General features: G+C 47.3%; 2 protein-coding genes across 7 annotated transcripts in view; both read right to left on the bottom strand.

Annotated features, from left to right (window-relative positions):
• The window catches only part of Myo1f (myosin IF), a 52,184-nt gene extending 39,790 nt beyond the window's left edge, over positions 1–12,394 (bottom strand). Inside the window, exon 1 of the mRNA XM_076919737.1 lies at positions 12,249–12,394. Within this exon, the coding sequence (XP_076775852.1) occupies positions 12,249–12,251 (3 nt within the window). The 5' untranslated portion in view covers positions 12,252–12,394. The remainder of the gene's footprint in view (positions 1–12,248) is intronic.
• A 2,186-nt stretch (positions 12,395–14,580) lies between these two features.
• Positions 14,581–24,003, bottom strand: part of Adamts10 (ADAM metallopeptidase with thrombospondin type 1 motif 10) — a 31,188-nt gene continuing 21,765 nt past the window's right edge. For 4 of the 6 annotated variants that reach the window (XM_076919731.1, XM_076919732.1, XM_076919735.1 and 1 more), the window contains 11 exons: positions 23,483–23,585; positions 23,111–23,244; positions 22,884–23,007; positions 19,367–19,447; positions 19,111–19,274; positions 18,886–19,012; positions 18,663–18,792; positions 17,657–17,861; positions 17,132–17,308; positions 16,892–17,054; positions 14,581–15,272 (listed from right to left, as the gene is read on the bottom strand). In XM_076919731.1, coding sequence (XP_076775846.1) covers positions 15,163–15,272; positions 16,892–17,054; positions 17,132–17,308; positions 17,657–17,861; positions 18,663–18,792; positions 18,886–19,012; positions 19,111–19,274; positions 19,367–19,447; positions 22,884–23,007; positions 23,111–23,244; positions 23,483–23,585 — 1,518 coding nt within the window. In that variant the 3' untranslated portion in view covers positions 14,581–15,162. Of the gene's footprint in view, positions 15,273–16,891; positions 17,055–17,131; positions 17,309–17,656; positions 17,862–18,662; positions 18,793–18,885; positions 19,013–19,110; positions 19,275–19,366; positions 19,448–22,883; positions 23,008–23,110; positions 23,245–23,482; positions 23,586–24,003 lie in introns of those variants that run through there. The other 2 variants (XM_076919733.1, XM_076919734.1) reach the window with 2 other exon arrangements.

Below are 24,003 nucleotides of genomic sequence, written 5' to 3'. Positions count from 1 at the left end.
AGAGATGGGTTGGAAGTTAAGAGCACTTGCTCCAAAATGATGAGTACCAGAGTTAGCTTTACTGTGTAATAAGCTTGGCATTCCTGAAAAATGTCTGTAACCCAGCTCTGGGTGCAAGACTGGACACAGGAGGATTGCTGGAGTTTGGGGCCTTCAGCCTAGCAAGAGGTTCAGGAAGAGACTCTGTCTCAGAGGACTAAATGGAGTGTGATGGAGGAGGACCCTGCCACCCTCTTCACCCTCTTCTGATCTCCTAGTGCAAGCTTGTACAGAGGTTTCTGTGTGTGCATGCACCGACACATACATATGCACAGACAAAGTAAATAAATACACACATCTTTACTGCCACCCCAATGCCTGGAATGTGATTCATTTAGTGGAGCAGCCGCCTAGCACAACACCTGACATTGTTGGTGCACACCTCTCTTTCTAGCAAGAGAGTTAGTTCAAGTGCATCCTCAGATATAACAGATTAAACTGGGGGTTAGCCAGGGATAAATGAGACCCTGTCTCAAAAAATATTTTACTTTGGAATATTTGCACATATATCATGATATATTTTGGGACTAGGACCCAAGTTTCAACAGGAAATTCACTGACGTTTCCTTTATAGCTATACATAGCCAGATGGTCATTTCAGTTACTTATTGCTTTAGGCCTGGGGCTGGCTGGGCATTTATTCATCGTGATGAACAACTGGAGATCATACAAGACACCTGGAGAGCAAACACAGCCTGTATCAGTCAGCAGTGCTACCTCCCAGATGCAGTGGGCACTGCCTTCACTGCTCATGGGACTTGCCACAGATAGAGTACTGACTCAGTTGTGGGGCATTTGGCAAAGCTCTGAAGGTCATTTTTTACATCCTATGTAGTGTACTCGAGTTTCTCCAGGGCTGCCACACGAGGTCAGGTGTGGAATTTTTCACCTGTGTATTTTATTGATACTCAAGTTTGAGCCAGGTGCAGAGGCTGTTATTCCGTAACTCTGGAGCCTCCTGCTTGGAAGTCAGAGAACCTGGCTGTATAGCCTTGTGTTGTAAAAGCTCTATCCTCAGAAAGGGATGACTGAGACTCCTACTTGTGCTACAGAACCTGATTTACTTTCTTCAGAGTCCCTGCCATATTGTCCGTCTCTGGTGCTGGCGCCTGAACTCTCCTCAGCCTGGGCTACACTTTTGCAACTCACTTTGCCTGTCCATGGTATTAATAACTTTTAACAAAAACCTTACTGTCCAGTTATCTGTCTCAGTGTTCCTTTTGAGTCTTCATCTAAGCCCTTTTATAGGTGGGCACATCTGGTGGCTTCACTGTGTTTTGAGACCATTAGTGTGACTAATTTCAGATTTGCAGATATATTTTTTAGCACCCGTAACTTTCCCCACTGCATTGCAGGGGATTACATGAATTCATTTTCCTTTCTTCCATTCTGTTCTTCCTCCTTTCTTTCATTCTTGTTGAAACAGGGAATAGAACCTAGGGCCTCACTTGAATGCTAAGCAGGCATTTTACTCCTGAGTCACCTCCAGCCTCTCTAGGTGTGGCTTCACCCTGCACCCAGGCTCTCACTGGTGAATTCTAGGCGGAGGCTCCACCCCTGAGTTGTACCCTCAGCACCTCACTGAGGAGATTTTAGGCAGGAATTCCACCCCTGAGCTATGCCCCATCCCATCACTTGGGGAGTCTAGGCAGGGACTCTGCTCCTGAGCCATTCCCCAGTCTGTCACTGGGAGTTTCTAGGCAGGTGCTCCATCCCTGGCCAAGCCCAGCCCTTCTCTGGCAGATTCTAGGCAGGGGCTCCACTCCTGAGCCATGTCCCAGTCTCTCACTGGGGAAGTCTAGGTGGGGGTTTCACCTCTGTGCTATATCACCCTTTACTAGAGGACATGGGGTTCATTGCCCCATGGTTCACCCTGGTGGGTTCTATACTTGACTTTACATGCACAGGACCCTGGGTTCTTCCCGGGCACTGCAAAAATGAGTTCAGGGTATGATGCAACAAGATTTCTCTACATGAAGGAGACAGGGCAAGGGGAGACGCTCATGGAATGCAACAGTGTACAGCCATTAGAGGTGACATACACTTGGAGATGCTAAGAAAGAGCTGCCTGGGAAGTCGGACATATCTAGGTGGGATGAGGCTGTGTTGGGAGCTGCAAGGAATTTTGGGTCTTCTGAGCTACTGAAAATTGACTGCACTCTGAGAATGACCCCAGGGAGGTGGTTGGCAAGATCCTGGTCTGAAATCATAGTGAGAAGTGTAGAAGGACTGTGAGAACTCACCGTCAACCAGTCTGGCTGAGAAGAGGAAGGGCAGAGGCTGGGGAGAGAGGTCTCGTCATAGCAGTGGGTGCTTCCTGTTTGCAAGACAGGAAGACCAGACAGTGTTGGTAAGGACAGACTATGAAAATTAGGGTGGAGTCATTTATGAGTTTGGTATGATATGAAAATGTGTACCTGCCATTCTCTGAGTTAATGTTTGAAGTGTGGAGAACAGCTGGGATGTGGACAGGCAGACTGATGGGACAGGAAGTGGATTCTAGGTCTGTAAAGTGCCAGGGAAGGGCTCTTGTTTGGTGACCACAGTAAATAACAATAGACATGGCTAGCTTCCTAAAATTCATTTACTGCATAGGCTAAACTTCTTGTTTGGGCATAAAGTCTTCCTCAGAAGTTTGAACTGGCCTGGCATTGCTATGTGTCCCAGGCTGGTCTTGAACTACTGATCCTTCTGCTTCAACATCCTGAGTGCCATAATGTTTGCCTAACTTTTCAGTGCCATGATTGGAATCCTGAGACTTACATATACTAGTTGTTCTACCATTATGTTTCACTTCCAGTCCTTACCAAGCTTTTTGTTTTGTATTTTTCATTTTTTACATTTTTTATTTATTATGTTTGTATGTGTATGTGCATGGTATGAAGACCAGAGGACAACACTGTGAAGTCCCTTCCCTTCGTCCACCTTTATGGGTTCTGGAGATTGAGCTTGGATAACTAGGGTTGCTCAAATGTGGCTTTACCCACTGAGCCATCTTGCTTGCCATTTTTTTTTTTTTTTTAACTAAGGGCACTACCATGCACTTAATCCTAGCACTCCGAAGGCAGAGGCAAATGGATCACTGTTGGCTTAAGGACAACCTGGACTACATAGTGAGTTCTAGGTCAGCAAAGACTATTAAAGAAAGAATATATATGTATAATATGCAAGTATAATGGATATATGCATATTACATATGTATATTACATATATATGTGTGTGTGTGTGTTGAACACACACACACACATGTAAAAGCAAGCATAGAACCCACTAGGGTAGGCCTTGGGGCAAGGATCATAATTCCTATAATCCCCTAGTAAAGGGTGATGCGGCAGAGTCATATAGTCTAGGCCAGCCTCAAACCTGTTTTGTAGTCAAGGATGACCTTGAGATTCTGATCTATTGCCTTACTTCCCCAGTGTGGCAGGACATATGTGCACCATCACACCCATTATTTAGGGGTTGTGGAGTGTTAGGGATCAAACCCAGGACTTCATGCATACTGGCAAGCTTTCTACAACTGTCCTATACACTATGACTAAGTCATGATCTACATGACTAAACTTAAACAATATCGTATGTATGCACATATGTATATACAAATGTGTGTACATAAATGTGTGCCTGTGTGGGGTGTGGATACTGGCACCTGTGTGCATGCAGAAGCCAGAAGAGGGTGTCAGAAGGTTGGATCTTTAGGACCTGGAGGTGACAGACAGGATGTGAATGCTGTGCCCTTAAGGTTTATTCTCATTGTAGAGCATGGTGCTGTTTACAGCTGAGCCATCACTCCAGTCTTGTGACCAGGATTTTTAAGTGTATTACTTCAACTCTTCCTTTCAACACACAGAGGGTGGCACTGGTGCTATTATTAGGTCCATTTTCAGAAGAGAAAACTATAGTGCCTCAAGGTCAGAGGCTACAAGGCCAGCTATGCTTGGCCCTTTAGCCTTTAAAGCTGGGTTCCTCTTTCTGTTTTTTTTTTCCTCCTCTTCCCTCAGATTGCTCAGTGGCTTCTGTCTATTCAGTCTCATGACATTCACTCGTTGTCTGTCCTGCCTTCAACATCCAAGCTCCTCCAGTTGCTCTGAGCTCTGCTCTGTCATAAAATCATCAGTGTATTTCTATGTGTACTTCTTGCTACTTGTGAGGTAGAGGCAGGGTTTTAGGGATGTTGCTTGGTGGGCAGAATGTTAATCTAGCTTGCACGAAGCCCTGGATTCTATCTCCAGCACAACATAAACTGGGCATACTGGTATATGTCTTCAATTTCCTTATTCAGTGGGTGGAGGCAAGAAAATCCAGGAGTTCAAGAATGTGCTCAGCTGGATGCTAGCCTACATGAGACCTTGTCTCAAACTAGCTCTAGGGATATGGTGGTGCAACCAGTGCTCAGAAGTTAAGAGCATTGACTGCTCTTGCAGAGGACCTGGTTTGGTTCCCAGCTCCTATCTGATGGCTCACAACAGACTGTAACTCCAGTTCCAGGGAATCTGATGCCCTCTTTTGGCCTCCTAGGGCCCTACATGCACATGGTACATAGACATACATGCAGGCAAAATACACATAAAATAAAAATAAATAAATCTTTGAAAACTTTGCTAAATAATCAAATAGGTGAATAAATGAGGTACCCTGGGGTTAAAACAGTCTCTTGTCCCTCTCTCAAAAATACTCCTTTGTCTCCCTGGTTCAAGTTGAAACTGTGTGTTCCTAAGTTCCTTCCTTGAACTGTGGGTGGGGGCAGTTGCAACAAATAGGTTTGTGGTCTCAGTTGACCACAGCTAAATATGACTCAATCTGCTGTCTCTTGTGAAAGACACTGAGGGGCTGTAGGTGACTCTGGTGAGAAGTGGAAGGCAGATTCTTCCTCTATCTCTTTAGTCAGCTTGCCTGCATGGGGGTGGGGTGGAGTAGGGTTGGAGGTGGGTGAGAGATGACAAGACAACCTTCTCCGTGCTATTAAAGGGAGGGACTGTTTGTGGTCAAGGTGGTGGCTCTTGTAGGGCTCAGGCTTGCAAGCTCTGTAGTGCAGTGAACACACTTCCTGATTTCTATCAGTGCTTGGTGTAGGTACAAGCCTGGCCTAGGCAGATGGGGTCTAATCTCCACTCTTGAAGCTCTGAATAGTGCTGCAAGTTGATGAAGACAGTGTCTCAAGGAGAGGCCATGTTGGAGGGTGCAAAGGCTAGGTGGGTATATCATCCAAAGCTAAACGCCCAACTTGACTGTAAGAGCCAAGAAGGCCTTGGATATACATCTGTGGTAGGGGTGAAGCTCCAGGATGTTAGTTTCTTTGGAGTGGAGAGCGCAGGCTCAAATGAGCCTGGGAGGATGCTCAGAGGCTATTTAACAGCAATGGGCTACTCACAGCAAACCCTAGTTGAGCTTTCATTTTCTACAAAAAGGAAGGGGAAGCGACAGTTAAGATGACTACTAAGAGAAGTGGCCTCTTGAAAGGATCAAGCCAAAATCATCTTCCACATTTTGTTGATCTAGCAGCTTGCTAGGCCTCCCCTGCCTCAGTTTCCTTACTCAAAAATAAGAACTCCAAGTGCAGTAGACCTCATGAATCAGCTGCAAAGGCTATCATAAGAAAAGACTAACATCCCCGTCATCACTGTGGGCGTCTTGAACTTGGTCAGCCCCTACGGGTCCAAAGTGGGAGGAAGAGCCAAGTGATGGAGGTTTTCAATTCACCCCAGATCTGTCCATTGTGAGTAGGTCGGCTGGGTGAACATATTCTACAGAGACACTTGTGTGCCTCACTTTGGCTATCAGACTATTGAAACCCAAAGAAACTGAGATTTCTCCCAGGAATATCATACAGGGATAAGAGAAAGCTTAAAGCTAGGGCCAGTCAGAGGAGCCTGACTTGTTAGGACACCTTACAGAAGAGACCACACCTTCTCTATTATGTACATAAATAAGCATAACTCTGGCCTCTAATTAATCTTAACCTCATTTCAGGGCTGTGAGGATGGATTTGATGTGTATACCCGTGCCGCTGTATCTCCTTCTCCCTCTTCCCAATGTGGCCGCATTGAACGAATCTCCTTTTACTTCTTTGTTCTCTTACTTTGACTGTTTTGATTGGCTTACGGAGGACCAGTGCCTGAACATGGCTTGTGGGACCAAAGGCTGTGACTCCAAGCCTGGTACCAGAGCTCTCTGAGGATCGGGTGGTGATGAGCAAGAGCTTCAGACTGGAGAGAAGTAGAACAGCCACTTCCTTCCTCACCAGGGTCCTGAGAGCTGTGGAGATGTGAACCTGATGCTGTAGCTGCCGCTAGCTCCAGCTGTGGCTCTTGGGCCCTGCACTTGGCACTCAGGGGGTAGCCCTAGAACCCTGGTCTTCCACCAGCCAGGGTTTTTAGGCTGTACCCCGCACCTCTGAACTGTGGAAACAACGTTCTAACCTCCCAAAGTTCTGAGTGTCTCACTCTCTCTCCACAGGACAGGAGTTGGGGATGTGTATCTGATGAGATCAGTGGGTTTTTTTCCTTCTGGTCCTAGGGACCTTTGTCTTTCTGGAGGTAGCTGGGGTCTCTTATAGCTCCTTTAAGTTCTCTGCACAGAGGCTAGAGTTGGGATGACTTGGGTCTTAGTCTTTTTGAGAAGCCTAATGGCTCCCATGCCCAAAGCTGATACCCATTGATCCTCTCCTATCCTCCTTGTCCAATCAGTTGTGGGTCCTTTTATTGTTCATTATTTTTTTAAAATATCATATGGTTTTCTATAATCAAACCCATATAGATAAGACATGACATATTTAATACAGTTTGTTACTTCTGTATGCTTTTTTTAAAAAAATTAAAATTATATTTATTGATTTATGTATTGGGGGTTGGACAGCTCACCTGCAATTGGGGGACAACTTGAAGAAGTGAGTCTCAGGTCATCAGGCTTGGAATCGGATACCTTTACCCTCTGAGCTTCTGAGCTATCTCAGTAACCTTGGTTTTTGTTTTCTTTTGAGATTGTATTAATCATCCAGGCTACTCTTAACCTCCTAATCCCCCTGTCACCATCTCCCACATCTGAAACTGCTGGTGTGCTACACCACTTCAATCTCAGTGGTGGGTACTTAAAAAAAAAAAGTACCTGTGTTAGTGAGATGGCTCAGTGGGTAAGGGGACTTGCTGCTAACTCTAATAACTCAAGTTTCATCCCCCGGATCCACACGATAAAAGGAAGGAACAAACTCTTCCAAGTTGTCCTCTGACCTCCACAAGTATGGCATGGCCCATAAGCAAGTTCACTCCCCTCACAGTAAATAAGTATTGTTAAAACATTTCATGTTGCTTTAGTTTATTTGTGACCAGGCCTCATATAGCCCAGGCTGGCCTCAAAGTTGGTGTATAGCGGAGGATGACCTTGAATTTCTGAGCATCTTGCCTCTGCTCCCAAGTACTGAGAAGTGTACACTATCATGCTGGTCTATGTAGTGTTATGGGTGGAACACAGGGCTTCATGCATACAAGGCAAATACCTCACCTAGTGAACTATATCCCCAGCCCCACAATTGTGGGTTTTAAGTTTCTATTCTAAATACCTCCTTTTCTGTAAATTTCCCCGACCACTCTCTGGCCACTGGCCCTTTGATCTTTGTGTTGCTTTTTATTGTTGTTGGTTTGGTTTTGTTTTTTTAATGAAAAATTTGTTTTCTTTGTATTTGTGTGTCTGTGCTGTGTGTGTGCACACATGCTGCTGTATACCCATGGATCCCTAAGAACTGGAGTGACAGGCAGTACTAAGGCATCTGGTGTGGGTGCTGGCAACTGAACTCTGGAACTCAGCAAGAGCACTGGCTACTCTCCTTCCTTTTTTCCTTCCTTCCTTCCTTCCTTCCTTCCTTCCTTCCTTCCTTCCTTCCTTCCTTCTTCCCTCCTTCTCTCCCTCCCTTCCTTCCTTCTTTCCTCCCTTCTCTCCTCCCAGTCCTACTCCCCCACTCCATTTCTCCACACTCCCTTTCTCCTCAGAGAAGGGGAACCCCTTCTTCCTCCAGGCACCAACCCGCCTTGATGCATCCTCTCCCACTGAGGCCAGACAAGGCAGCCCAGCAGATTCTGTTGCCCACTGAGTACTCTTAACCATTGATCCATCTCTCTAGGTTCCACTTTTCCTTTTGTTTGTTTGTGTCGTGTTAGGAATGGAACCTAGGGCCCTGAACATGCTAGACAAGTGTTCTGCCATTGAACTACGTCTCTAGCCCTGTCTCTCACATTGTAACTAAGCCTTCAAAGCAACTACCTTTACTCTCAAGTAACCACAGTTATAAAACAAAACTGCCCCACCCCCTCACACCTACCCACAAAGTCAGAGACTGCTAAAATCTTCCATGTCAGTGTAGCAAACAGAAACAACACAACAAACAATTCCACCATCAACATTCCTTAAAACTACCACCATTCTCACCCTCACTACCAAGTACAATCAAGCAACCACCACCAACAATAACAAATAATAACAAACAGACACAAGTGGTGAGACAGGCCAGTAATCCCAGCAATTTGGAGGCTGAGGCAGGGGGATCAGTTTTAGGCTAGGCTGGGCAACAATAAATAAATAAATTAATAAGTAAGTAAGTAAATTAATAAATAAATAAATTATTAATAAATAAATGTCCAATGATGGCAACAACAGCAACCACAAAACACCCACAAACACAAAATAACCATCATCAAAAACCCCAGGGGCTAGCAAGATAGCTGAGAGGGTAAAGGTGCTTGCTGTCGAATTTGAGTATCCAAGTTCAATTTCCAGTACCCAAATGGAAGGAGAGAATCTGCCCCTGTAAGTTGTTCTCTGACATTTACATATGACTCTAACCTTTACATATGTTCCTTTACATATGACTTCAACCCAGAACAAACCATCAAGTAAAAACACACTCACACTGAAGGCTAGGGAATGGCTTGGTAAGGACGCTTGCTACAGAAGCATGCAGACCCGAGTTTGCATTCTCAGCATCTGCATAAAAAGTCAGCCATGGTCACAAATTCACCTGGAACCCCAGTGCTATGGGAGGTGGGCACAAAAGCATCTGTGGGTTTTACTGGCTGCCAGCCTAACTCCAAATTCAATGAGCGATCATGACTCAAGGGAATACGGCAGAGAGCAATGGAGCAGGGCAGCTGTTCTCCTCTGGTCTTTACACGTGGGCCATAAGCCCGTGTGACTTACACAACCACGCACAGCCAGATCCCATCCAAAATCTAATAGTGAATTGCTAGACCACCATTACTAGAAACTAACAATGGACAAACAACAGCAAATGAGTTAATAACCATTCAAGTTCCAAATAACCAGCACAGTCAGTTTCCCTCTGAAGATAACCAACAATTAATGATGACTATTAATCACCAGCTGTCGAAGCATGGTGGCAAATGACTTTAACTCCAGCACTCAGGAGGTGGAGACAGGAGAATCAGTTCAAGGTCATCTTGGCTACATTGTGAGTTCAAGGATCGTTTATGCCATGTGAGACTGTCTCAAAAAACAATAGACTGCTGATGTAGCTCAGTTGGTGAAGTGTTTGCCTAGCAACGGTGAAGCCCTGGGTTCCATCTCCAGCACTGAATGGTGAACAACGCCAGTCATCCCATCACTTGAGAGGCAGAGACAGGAGGATTACATTTCCAAGGTCATCTTCATCTGTATTATGGATTTGAGGCTAGGCTGGGATACAAGAGACCTCTATTCAAAGCACTATAAAACCAAACATGGCAGGAGCTAGAGGGATGGCTCAATGGTTAAAAGCACTTGATGTTTTTACAGAGGATGCAAGTTGAGTTCCCAGCACCTACTTGTGCTCATAACCAATAGTAAATCCAGCTCAAGGGGATGTGATATCCTTGTCTGGCCTCCATAGGCACTTGCATGTAGATGGCGTACAATTAGGTGTATACACACAAATAAAAACAGAAATAAATCTTAAAAAAAAATAACATCACAGATTACCATCACCTCTAACCTACCCACGAGAACCATTGTTAACACTAACCTTCTCCACCAATAGCAACCCTCTCCACTGCAACCACAACAGTACCAACCTAACGAGGAATAGCCAGTGACCTGTCCACAGTAGCCAAAAAGGAATGACCTGAACCCATCTCCACCACTGAACCCAGTAATGGACGAGCCTGAGAGGCATCAGCAGCTACTGTGTACTTAGCATGCATGTTCCATAAAAGACTCTTTCCACAGCATCCCGGGATGCTCTCTGGGAAGCTCTCAGCATCCCCAGACGCTGCCATGGGTCTTAAAGACCTCAATTGTCTTTTTCTTTCTCTCCCGCCGTCTTCTTTGAGTTCCTTTTCCTTCCCTCCTGCCTGCCTGTGTGTCTGTCTTTTGTCATGAAGTCTGGACTCAAATTTACTACGTAGCAGAGGATGACCTTGAACTACTGATTCTACCTTCTGCAATTCCAGAGTTCTGGGCTGACAAACCTGGTTTATGCAGTGCTGGGGATGGAGCCCGAGGCTTCCTGCGTGCTAGGAAACACTCCATCAGCTGAGCCCCAGCTTGCTCCTATTTTAGTTTTATGGAGACAAGGCCTTGCTAGGCCATTCATGCTGACCTCCAACAATTCTCTGCCTCAGCCTCCAGGTGTGTGCCGCTGTACCTGGCTTCAGTGTTTTTCATTGTTCGCTTGATGCATTTCTCCTCTGTCTGCTGAGCAGTCTGCTGACTAAGCATTTCAGTGTTGGCAGCCTAGGAGGGGTTTCCCTTCAAGTAGCCAGTCTCTTCCTGTTTTTTTTTCTTTTCTTTCTTTCCTTCTTTCTTTTTCTTTCTTTCTTCTTTTTAAAGGGCCTCATGTAGCACAGGCTTGCCTTATACTTGCTATAGTCATGGAGGACTTTGAACTCTTTCCCAAGTTCTTGGGAGGTGAATTACTCCACCTCCCAAGTTATGGGACAACAGGTATGCAGTACCATGCCCAGTTTATGTGATGTTCACAATGGAACCCAAGGCCATGTGCACAGCAGTAAGCATTCTACCCACAGAGCCAGCTCTCACTGGCTTTCTAAAAGCTATTCACTCTTATCTCACTTCCCTGCCTCCACTCCAGTCATGTTTGCTATAACCTCCAAGAACTCCAACAACTACCCCTCTCCTAAGAACATGCCCTTGTTCTCACCGAGAGAATGACAAAAATTGAAAGCTGAAGTGAACTGTGGGTCTGTGGAGCTATGGGGTGATTTGTGTGACCATTACTGGCTTTTATTACATGTGCCATGATGCTGCTAGGTCTAGACCGTGTACAGTGCTGGCCATCCTCCAGCCTTCTCATCATCAACAGACTCCAACCTGAACTTGTAGTGGCATCTCCGGTCTCCACTGCCATCCTTGGGTAGCAGGGACAACGGTCTCTTCTTTGTGCCCCTTTATCCTTTCCCCACCTAGTCCTCCATCTCCTCCTCCTCTTCCTCGTCTCCTTTCCCATTTTAAACTTTTCCTTTCCTAGCTCTTTCTCCTCCTTTTCATGCTTTGCTCTTTTCTGCCCCACTCCCACATCTCCAACTCCTCCTCTTCAGTAATATTAACTGGCACTGGAAGTTAAATGAGGATGATGATGGCTTATTTTCAGTGCTAGAGATGACACCCAGGACTGTGAGCATGCTAGCCAGGCACCCTACCTCTGAGCTACCAGCTGCCTCTGGGACTGTTACAGTCAAACCACCTACTCTTACTTGCATTGTTATCCCATCCCACAACCCTCATGTGAGACACAGCCCCCCTCACTGGTGGATTGAGAGTGGCCAAACCCACAGACCCCTCTGATGAATGTTCCCAAGAAAAGCCCCCAAACCCTCAAATACTATCTCTAGACCAACTTCTGAATAAGAGCTCTGGAAACAGAGGCCAAAAGAGGGAAGTGCTTGTCTCAAACTGCAGGGGAAGACTAGTTCTGAGATGAATTTACAACCTAGTTCTCCAAACCCCTGAAAAGGGGCTTGTCCTCTCCCCGACAACTGTGTAATTCCTTCAGGGACACCTTCTTTCCTATTTCTGCTGCAGTGCTGGTCCCCATACCCGACCTGGCATTCTCAGATTGGAGCTTGATTCCTGGTGAGGGACATGGGGTGCTCTGTGCTGTTCTGTGAGGCTGTCTCTGAAGGCTCTGCGGTTCTTATAACCATTGCCCCAGTTTCTGAGGGTGCTACCAGGCTACTCCTCCCAGATCCCACCCTTGAACAACTTACCATGGTGAGGGGTGGTGTCTAGGTTCCTGTAGGTAATGACAGGGGTGCAGGCTCAGAGGGTTCTTGGGGGTGGCTCTGCCATGGCTGTCCTTCTTCACCTACTCCTTCTTCACAGGCTCCTGGCCCTAGTTCCTCTTGCAACAGCCCCTCTTTAACTTCCTTTGCGGGAGGGGCCATGGCCACAAGGGAGGGAAGCTGAGGGTGGGGACAATGTTCTGCGCCCTAGCAGCAATGACTGAGCTGAGGGGACTGTTTGGAGTTTAGAGCCTAAAGGGACAGGTTGAAGATGGCTGGCAGCCACTGCCAGACTAAAGAAAGTCCTTTTTTCCATCATCTACAGCAAGAAAAGAAGTTACAGCAAAAAGCATCCAGGTCAGCTGATTGCAGGACTGGCCACTTAGTTGAGGTCTCTCTTCAGACTCAGGGAAAGGAAGCGCCATTTCAGACCTGGATCTGCTCAGCGAGTTTCCTTATGATCCCCCCTGCAGGATGTTCCTCCAAAGCCAGGTCTGTTAGTGAGGGAAGGGCAAAGGGAGTGGGAGACACCACAAGCCCCTTGAATGTTTCTAATTTGTATATCAGGCCCAGATTTCTCTTTGTGTGCATTCACTTGTGTGTTTTTCAATGTGGTTGTGTGGAGGGAGGTCAGAGGACAACCTTAGGTGAGTGCCAGTTCTCACCCTTTGCCTTGAGATAGGCATCTCTGTTGGTTTCCTACTGTGGAAGTCAAGCCAGCTGGTATGCAAGCTTCTGGGATTCTCCTGTCTCCACCCCCCATCTCAATGTGGAAGCACAGGGTTTCCAGGTACTTGCTACCTTTATCTGGCTGTATGTGGGCTCTGGGGATTTAAAATCATGCTTGTTATGAAAAGTGAGCTATTGGCTTAAGCTCAGATTGGCCTTAAAAAATGGATTTTACTGAGTGGGAAGAGAGGGAGAGGGAGGAGGAGAGGGAAAGAAAGGGAGAAAGAGGAGAGAGAGGGAGGGGAAGAGGGAGGGAGGAGGAGGGAGAGGGAGGGGGTGGACACCTTTGGAAGCCAGAGGCACTGGATCTCTGGGATCTGGAGTTACAGGAGGCTGTTAACCACCTGATGTGGGTGCTTGGAATTGAACTAAGGTCCTTTGAAACAACAGGAAGTGGTCTTAACAGCAAAGCCATTCATCTAACAAGCACCTCCCACTACGACCCCCAATCTGGATATTGTTTTGTTTGTTTTTGATTTTGAGATAGGGTCTCACTGAATAATTTTGACTGGTCTGGAAACAACAGGAAGTGGTCTTAATAGCAGAGCCATCCATCCAGCAAGCACCTCCCACCTCTACCACCCCCAAATCTAGATATTGTTTTGGTTGTTTTTGATTTTGAGATAGGGTCTCACTGTATAATTTTGACTGGTCTGGAGTTGGCTAGGCAAAGTAGGAAATTTGGTCTCAAAATTCAGAGATCCTCTTGCCTCTGGAGAGTGGGGAATCAAAAGTGTGCACCACCATTCCTGGCCCAGTTTGGGTTTCCACACCTGCAGCTTTGCTGTTTTCATGACTTGGCTCTGTCAGCAGCACCTAGCACATGTAAGTGCTACCATATGTTAGCCAGTCCTTGATCTTTGGAAGACTAGATCATACATGAGTCTTCTCTTGACATTTAAGGAAATGACAGTGCCAAGAGGTTGTCACCTCCTCATGCCACCCACTGGGGAGGTGGCTAAGACCAAACCAGACTGGTGAGAGCCTGTCAGGGACCTGTGTTCTAAACCATCTTTGGTCCACACCTGAGGACTGGGATGTCTCTGTGTCCTGTGCTCTCTTTCCATGACACACACCCCGTCCTGGCTGTAGCTGAGAAGCCTATATTCTTCTCTAATAGTCAGGGTCAAGAGCACAACTCCATATGTGGAAGGGAGGCAGAAGGATTATATTTGGTTGGGAATACAAAAGAACTGGACCTTTGTTAGCCTCGGTAAGGAACTGTGCTTTTGTCTTAAAATGATAGGTTTTTATCTGCAGTGCCAAAGTCCTTTCTCCCTGCCAAGATGACCCATTAGAAAGTGTGGACTACTTCCCCTGTGCCTTAAACAAAGCTTCTAGTTGTTCATTCATTTATGTGTGTATTGTGTGGGCACACATGCCACAAGCTTGTGGAGGGCAGAGTACAACTTATAGGAGTTGGTTCTCTTTCCACCTCGTGGTTCCTGTGGATTAAATTCAGGCTCGACAGCAAGTGCCTTTCCCCACTGAGACATCTTGCTAACCCTGGCTGTGGTTCTTTTTGATCCTAGGGTACATCCTAGATGGCATGTCTATACAGAGACACAAACCCAGTCATGCGCAGAAATCTACACCAGACAGAACTTTATTAATGTAAGGCTTCTTGGTGAGGAGTGTGTGGGCCCCAGGGCAGGGCTTGTAGCACCATGATGGGGAATGGCCTGGATGCTGGACTCCCTCCCTGGGGCAAGCAGGGCAGAGGTTGGGGTAGATCTTCCCCTTGGTCAGTCTGGGGGAGGGTCACAGGGAGGTGGTATCAAGCCCACTCCCCCCCCATAGCAGATATAAATCCCCCCAGCTCAGAGTGTAGGGATAGAACAGTGCTGGGGGGCAGGGCACTAGCATACCCCTCCCCACCCCCACTCTTCACAGTACATATTCCGATCAAAGGGTGGGGGGAATGTTAGGGACTTAAAAATGTGTGCAATAAGGGGCAGTCCTCTCCCTTCACTGTCAGCTGGACGAGATACTGAAGAGGGTCTCTGGGTAGCCAGCTCTTCTCCACCCCCTAGCCAGGAGCCCTGTAGGGGTTACCCAATAAATAACTTTCAACTGCATCTCACCCTTCAATCCCAGCCCCCCTTCCTCATGCCCTCTCCAGAGGGATTTCCCCTGCCTCAGCCTGTGCTCCAGGTTGGTTCCAGGTACCCTAGCGGCCTTGGCAGGTTTTGCAGCACATCTGGCGGAAGTAGGCTCGGCTACAGAACTGAAATTTGAGCACCAGGGGGCAGTATGCCACCTTGTTCACATCCTTGCATTCTGCAGTGGTAAGGGAAGGGGCAGGAGAGATGGAAAGGGGAGTTGGGGGAGAAAGATGTCAGAGTCCGGCACTCTTCCCAGCAGTTGTGAGCTCTAGCTGGCCACTCTGCTTTCCTGTACATCAGTTTCCTCACCCTTCAAAGAGCGTTTATAATTATTCTTATATCAGCAGCCTATTTTTGAGGATCTATTTATTTACCCATTATTCCATGTATGGTGTATATGCACAGGTGTGCATGTCACAGCACACATGTGGAAGTCAGAGGTCAACTTTGTGGACTTGATTCTTCCTTTCCATCTTGATGTGGGTTCCGGAGATTGAACTCTGAGCTTGTTTGAGCATGTTAGGCCAGCACTTTTAATTTTGACAGTGTCTAGATAGTTCAGGCAGGTCTTATGCTCACTCTGTAGTGTAGGCTAGTCTTGAATGTGCAATCCTTCTGCCATGGCCAACCCAATAACTAAAATAACAGACCTGTGGTCCTTTGGATGCCAAATCCCAACACCACAGTAGGCCCCTTTTCAATAAACCAAAGACCTTGAGCTCAGCTCAAAGAATTTGTATATGTAAAGACCAGATAATAGCTCAGTGAGACAGCATTCAGCTAGCACACGTGAAGCTATGTAACAGCCTCTGTTGGGGACAATGGATATAAGCTTCTCCTTAGCAGTGGCATGTGGCTGCTGATAGGCTCCATGGTTCTCATGTAGCGATGTGTTACTTGCACTCTCCACAGAGGAGAGTGACACAGTGCTGGGAGGTCCACCACTGGGAGGAGTGCTTGAGCCCAGAGTGTGAGCAAGGCCTGATTTAATAAAGAGAACCAGCAGTGTGTGGTGGTGCATGCTTATAACCCCAGAGCTTGGGACAAGAAGTGCAAGGTCAAACAGGCTGGGCTCCAAGAAGTCTTGTCTCAAAGTGATAAAACAAACCAAAATAAATGAAAATGAAAAATAAAGAAAAGAAAACGAATTAGGTTAAGAAACGGGTATAGTGTAAAAGCGATGTGAACAAGCACTGACTTTTCCCTCTTCCTAAGCTGGGCACACGGTGTCTGGAGATATGGAGAGATTTATACAGATCATGAATGTGGTAGGGACTACCATTGTCTAGTGGGTAGAGGCCAGAAATGTTGTAAACATCTCACAAATCACATTGTAGATTTATGTGGCCCCAAACATGAGCAATGCCTGAGCGGGGTTGGGGGCTGAGGAGGCAGAACCTTTGCGTGGCTGGGTCAAGTTTGGCCACCATCCCCAGTACTGCAAAAGCTGTGTGTGGTAGTGAAGTCCTATAAGTCTAGCACTTGGGAGTTGGAGGCTAAAAGATCAGGAGTTCAAGTCATCCTTGGCTGTCATCAGCTTGAGCTGGAAGTCAACCCAGGCTATATGAGATCTGAGTTTGAATCTCAGACCCACATGATGGATGGAAGGACAGAATCAGCTGCCTGCAAGTTGCCCTCTGATCTTCACAGGGACTCCAAGGCAGATCATCCCCCATCTCACCCATGAATTATGCAAAACCTTAAGTAAAATTTTAATAGAATCTTAAAGACATGACCCATGCTTACTTGTGGCTTCTCAAAGCCTGGTGCCCTTTGTCCCATTGGTTCACATACCTTCTGGGCCATCTGCAGGTGGCACCACACTGTCACACTTGGCCTCACACTGCTGCGTGGTGGATGGCCGCAGGGCCTCAGTGCACTCTCGGGATGGCTGGCCAGTGTGGCTGGTGCAGTGCACTGTGCGCTGCTGCTGGCCCACGCCACACTGTGTGGAACACTGAAGAGAGAAGTCACTGAGTCATCTCCCTACGACCGCTGTCCTCACCCTTATCCCAGAGGGCACAGCCTACCTACCTCACCCCACTCACTGGCCACCCAGCGTGCAGGAGGGCAGCGGCGCAAGTTGCATCGCATAGTAGATGGTGGCTTGGCTGCAGGAGGGCAGTGACCAGGGGGCAGAGTAGATCGTTGATCTGCACTCTTACAAAGGACCACCCGGTGGCGGAGACCAGGCCCACAGCTTGGGGTACACTGCAGTTGGAGGGGGTGTTTCATAGTCAATGGACGGTCAGGGTGCTGGACCAGTGTGACACATTGAGTGGACAGGGGGCCGTGTACTGACCTCCAACCCGGTCTGTGCTACTTTGTCACCCACAAAGTACCACTAGCCCCAGGGTTGAGTACCATCTTTCATATGTTAAAGGCCAGATCAAGCCCAGAGTCCAGAAGTCTTGGGACCCATAATGCACATCTCCTGAGCACAGTAACAGTAGGGCTTGGGGCAAGGTTGCCTTAAGAGCTTTTCCAAATGGACGGTCTAGTTCCTATGTGCTCTCTGTACTGAGAGTGGGTTGGGTGGGAAAAAAGGTGAAAGCTAACCTCAGACCAGTCCAGGGCTGCCCACTCAGGAGGGCACATTGGGCCTTGGCAGGCCTCCAGCACAGGTGGGCGTGGCTGTGGACAGGCACTGTCGTCTAAGGCTTTCTCCTCTGCAGCAGACACCCGGCGTTGACACACCACTGAGCGGCTACGCACACCAGCATCGCAGCTCCGGCTGCATCGTGACCAATTTCCTACAACCCAACTGTGGTGGGGGGCGAGGGGGTCGAGCACTGTGCAGGGCAGGCCAGTACAACCAGAAAGCCTTCCGATTTACTACCCGAGTCTTCCAAAACTGACAGGAGATTGCCCTCACAGATCACCGTTACCCTATATCCAGGTTTCATATAGGAGGTGGGGATCTGAAGAGAACCCATGTCTTGGGCTACTAGCTTGACTACAGAGCATAATCACTCAGACTGTAGAACAATTAATTTTGTTTCATTTGTTTTTTGGTGCATGTGTGTGCATGAACATGTATGACCTTGAGTGTCTTCCTGTACTTTAGTTTTTTTTTTTTTTTTAATTTATTTATATGTATACAGTATTCTGCCTGCATGTATTCCTGTGGGTCAGGGCATTGGATCCCATTACAGATGGTTGTGAGCCACCATGTGGTTGCTGGGAATTGAACTCAGGACCTCTGGAAGAGCAGTCAGTGCGCTTAACCTCTGAGCCATCTCTCCAGCCCGTACTTTAGTTTTTGAGACAAGGTATTATACAGCTCAGGGTGGCTTCTAATTTACTAGGTAATACTGTTGGCCCTGAACTCTTACCCCTTCTGTCTCAGCCTCCCAAGTGCTGGGATAACAAGCATGTCCATTCAGCTGACAATCTGGTTTTGACCCCTTGATCTTCTGAGCTCCTTGACTCCAGTGCTTGTCCTATTGCCACCCCACTTCTCCAGCGACCCACTCACTCTCCACCCTCCTAGGAGCACTCACCCCGACTGCAGAGAACACTCTCACCCAACCCTGGGCCATCTCGCCCCACAGAGGACACTTACTCTGGCGGGCATGGTTCTGTGTTGCAGGCACGCTGCCTCTTGGGCAATTTGCTGTGGGCACTGCAGTAGTGTGGGGCCACTGCCGAGCTGTCCAGCTGATTTCGGCACTCCACCACTTGGACCTGGCTGCCTGGGGGAAGGGAGAAGCCATCTCAGCCCTGGCCGGTCTGGAGAAGCTCAGGCTGGCTGCGGTGCTGGTCCCTGGCCCGCGCCCCGGCCTCACCGCCTGCACACTGGGCCGAGCATTTGGTCCAGGGGGCATAGTGCCAGGAGTAGGGAGGCAGTGCATCTCGGGCAATGGGTGCATTGAAGCGGTAGCGGAGAGCAGGCAACTCTGCCTGGGCCAGCACCTAGAAGTACAGGAAACAGTAGTAGGAGGTATCAAGGAATCCCCATCCCCATAGGATACTCAGGGCCTTCCGTGCTTTGCCCCCAGCTTCATTGTTACCATGATGATGAGAGATGCATTAATGGGTCCCAGGGCTTCTAGGCTCTGAGCCTGGTCTGGCCCCTGCCGTAGATGGAATGTGGTTCCAGCCAGGGGAAGGCGGTGAGGTTGGGGGGTCCCAGGTAGACCCTCCAGTAGCAGGGACTCCTGGTCCCCCTTTAGGGCTAGGTTAAAACACAGGAGTCAGAACTGAAGTCATTCTGTCTGTCCCCCCAACTCCCATAGAATTATAATCCTTATCCCTGTCTTTGCTTACCCAGGTGACTAAGGGACAGGTTCAGATCTTGGATGAAAATGTGGACTGAGCCTTTGGGGATCCAGACGACGTCCTCATACCCTGCGTGGTAGAATTCAGCTGTCACCCTCTACATTCTCCTGTGTCCCTCATTCTTCACACCTGATGACTGCATACCATGCTACATGCTTAGAGGGATGTAACACTACAAACTCATCTGGACCTTATAAAGTAAATGGACCATCATTTTCAGTCTGTCTGACTGTCTGTCTGTCTCACACACACACACACACACACACACACACACACACACACACACAGAGAGAGAGAGAGGAGGTAGATAGGTAGGATGGTACACACACACACACACACACACACACACACAGAGAGAGAGAGAGAGAGAGAGAGAGAGAGAGAGAGAGAGAGAGAGAGAGAGAGAGGAGGTAGATAGGTAGGATGGTGTGTATAGATCAGAGGACAATTTTCAGGATTCTGTTTTATGCAATGGGTCCTGGAGATCAAACACAAGTTCTTATGCTTGCACTTTACTGACTGTGGTGGTTTGAATATGCTTGGCCCAAAGAGTGGCGTTATTTTGAAGTGTGGCCTTGTTGGAATAGGTGTGGCCTTGCCAGAGGAAATGTGTCATTGTGGGCATGGGCTTAAAGACCCTCATCCTAGCTGCCTGGAAGCCAGTCTTTGCAACAACTTGTAGAACTCTCAGCTCTTCCATTGTCATGCCTGCCTGGATGCTACCATGCTCCTGCCTTGATGATAATGGGCTGAGCTTCTGAACCTGTAAGCCAGACCTTTATAACCTTTATGTTGTCCTTTATAAGACTTGCCTTGGTCATGGTATCTGTTCACAGCAGTAAAACCCTAAGACACTGACTGAACTATCTACTTATCTCATTGTGTTCATCTCACAGACTGTAAAACCAAGGCCCAGGGAAGCTAGACAGGCCACCAGGGGTTTACAGGTAAGAAGTGGCTAGATATGATTTGAACCCAAAGCTGGCTGCCTCTTAGAATGGGTGAATCTAATTCCTCATGTCCTACTGAGCAGCGAAGTTGGGTTAAGACAGAGGGAAAAGGTTACTGTGGAAGTCAAAATCCATACAGGTGACATTTTGAGATTTGAGTGTCAGACTGGGTCTACCATGAGGCACCACTATTGACTGCCTAAGCTATGACCACTACGTATTTGCTCACCAATGCTCTCGAGCTTCTTAGGTTCTATGTCTGGACTCCCACACTGTCCTCTGTGTGGGATTCTGCAGTCCCCTTTGGGCTGTATTCTGCTTCCTAGTCTAGTCAATATCCTACCACTAGGGTGCTGTGGACACTCCAGGGGTTGGGATCAGGTACTCTTAGGCCTAAGAATTCCTCAGTCTTTCATCTCTCTTTCCTTGTTCTCTTATTACTCCAATGTCCTTTGACATCTTCACCCTGTCTCCCAACCCAACGTCTTCTTTGCTTCTCCCAACATTTCTCCTTACAGACAGCTTACTGCCTCCCAGTCACCTGGATGTCTACACGGACTCTTTCTAGTCTATATCCCAGAATCATGAATGGCGGACACCCTATCCTCTAACTTCTAAGTCTAACTTTTTTCTATCTTTTATCTTTGCTGAATGTATGTATGTATGTATGTGTTCATGGGTTTTTAGGTACACGATATGTGCATATGGAGGTCAGAGTTCAGTCTCAGGAATTGTTCCTCAGGAGTCATATATTTTTTCTTTTAGACTTAAATTTTAAAAATTACTTACTAGTTATATAAAAAATGAATCCTAAAAGAATTTTGCTTTTAATTTTTTTTCCCTGGGGTAGTGGCAGGTCTTTAATATCAGGCAGGTCTTTATGAGTTCTAAGCCAACCTGGCCTACATGAGTTCCAGGACAGTGAGAGCTACACAGTGAGACTCTATTTGTGTGTGTGTGTCTCAGGGATCCTTCTGACTCTGCCTCCCCAAAGCTATGATTACAAGCACGTGCCATCGTGCCTATGTTTTTGTATAGGCATTGGGGATCAAACTCATGTCCTCATTCTCCTTCCTCAAGCATGTGTTATTGACCAAGCCATCTCCCCAGCACTTTTCTCTTTGTTCCTAGGTTCCCCTGATCAGCTGTATTTATAGAATCTCTCTCACCTTTTGCACCTTTATTCCCTAAACCTGAATCTAGGCTTTAATGTAATCTAGGCTGTGTGTGTATGTATGTGTGTGTGTATAGATCAGGATCACACACACACACACACACACACACACACACACACACACACACACACACCCCAGGAGCCAGGAGCTAGTTCTTTCCTTCCACCTTAGGTTCTGGAAATTGTCAGGCTTGTGAGGTATACACTTTTACTCACCGAGCTGCCTGACCCATGCCCAGATTGATTTTTTTTTTAATGTAGACTCTGCAGATTAAAATCAGATCTTCATGTTTGCACAACAAACCCTTTACTGATTAAACATTTTCTCAGGCTAGATGTTTTAGTCTTTCTTTCTTTTTTTTCTTCCTGTTTTCCTTCGAGACACAGTTTCTCTGTGTAGTCCTGGCTGTCCTGGAACTCACTATGTAGACCAAGCTGGCCTCTAACTTAGTGATTCTTCTGCCTCTGCATCCCAAATGCTGAGATTAAAGTTGTGTGCCCACCACTGCCCAGAGCAGATGTTCTTGTCTTAAGCCAACCAAGCAAACCATCCCTAATCTAAGCCTACCTGGAGAATAACACATTCTGCAATTCATTCTTTGTGGTTTCTGCCAATCATATAGGATCTGGCCACAATCCCTCCAGCAATGCTTTCAGCTTCATCCTTCCTGTTCATCCCCTACTCCCTGGGTGTTCTTGTTCTCAACCCAAGCTGAAAGGGTATTCTGACTGTCTCCTTAGTTTCCTGATAGTAAGACCTCTACTAGTACAGAGAGTTCCCCAGACCCTTAGACTCACAGGATAGAAAATGGCCTCCTTCCAACCGGGGATGATGGAGGTGAGACCCACAGTCCCAGCTCATCTGAATTTCTATATGCTAGATCCCAAGTCAGTAGCTAAGGCCTCCCTAATTATGATTGTGATTGGTTAACACTGATTGTCAACTTCACAGGATCCAGAATCACCTTGGAGACAAGTCTCTGGGCATGTTTATGTGTGCTTTTTAAAATTAGGTTAACTGAAGTGGGAAGATCCACCCTAAATGGGGTAGAGGACCAGAATGCACAAAAAAGGGAAAAAGCTAATCACCATAATGTACTGTGTCTCCTCAAACTGCAAGATAGATAAACACCACACACACACACACACACACACACACACACACACACACACACACACTCTCTTCTGGTAAGGTATTTTGTCTCAACAAGAAAATTAAGAGCAAGTCTGTACTCTCAGGACTTTTGGGGGTTCCCAAGACCTTGACTATACTTTATATGCTACAGGATCCCCATATCCAAGGAATTACTGTTTTTGGCTACTATAATGAGACTAACCCTGATCCCAGTCACAAGAGGGATGCAGAGGGAAGGATTCTTACCAGTTCCTGGCAAAGCTGGGCTGAAGACCCCCTCAATGGTCTCACAGGCACTGCCGTCACCCCCACACACTCGGCATTTGTCCTCTCGGAGATCAGAACCCAGGACCCTGTCACAGCCCACATGCTGCACAGGAAGACAATGGTTGTGCTGATGGTGTCATGGAGATGCCTGCTCCTCCTAATCATCTCCCCAACCTCCGTTCCTTCCACCCGGGAGTCTCCTCTACCTTGCACTCGCCGCTGACACAAATGTCCACTGTGTCAGGGCGGCAGGGAGTCCCATCCACCACAGCTGCAGCTCTCTCCGTGTAGAAGTTGAAGCCTTCTGCTAGGCAAGTCAGCGAACAGGCCTTCACGCCCCCTGCGGGGCATGGCCCTGTCAGACTTGGAGCCAGGTCACCCTGGAACTCCCTGCCTGAGGGGAAAAGGGCAACAGACCCCAGACTCCATGGACAGAGTGAACAGGGAAGTTTCCCTGCATAGGACGTGCCATTGAGTTGTATCAAGGACAAGTGTTTCCTTGGGCAGAGGATGAGGGCTCCATGAGTGATGTCCATGATGTACCCAATGGTCCCACAGCTTCTGGAAGGCTCACTCACCTCCTCGGTATGTCTTCCATGTGTAGAATTTTCCACGGAAAGGAACACTGTCAAATTCAGAGCACTGCATTTCTCTGAAGTCCTGGGAGCCAGGTGGACAGTCCTAGAGCAGGTATGAAGAAATTAGGGCAGAGACGGTTGTTTTGAGTGGCATGAGTCAAGTGAGTGAGGCAAGCGAGACAGGAGTCCAGGTGAGAATGGGTGGTGTCCACTCTAGCTAAAGGTTCATATTAAACATTTTGTGAATGTGTATTTGTGTTTGTGTTGTCTGGGTGCTGGCATTGAAGCACTTTAAAACCATCTTCCCAGCCGCTGTGTATTTATTTCTGAGACAGGCTCTTCCAGGCCAAATTGGCCTCAAATGTGTAATCCTCCTGCCTCAGCCAAGTGCCAGCATCATAAGTGTGTACTACCATACCTGGCTTATGATATGTGATCTGGGTGATATTAAGTTAAGGCTGAGCTGGAGGTAGATGCCTGGGTCCTGAGTTCAAATTTTCATGAGACAGAAGGTATAAGAT

Source organism: Arvicanthis niloticus, chromosome 22 (genome assembly GCF_011762505.2).
Source record: "Arvicanthis niloticus isolate mArvNil1 chromosome 22, mArvNil1.pat.X, whole genome shotgun sequence".
NCBI classification, from domain to species: Eukaryota; Metazoa; Chordata; class Mammalia; order Rodentia; family Muridae; genus Arvicanthis; species Arvicanthis niloticus.
Note: the sequence above shows the minus strand (reverse complement) of the source record. Positions and strands in the feature narration are given on the sequence as shown.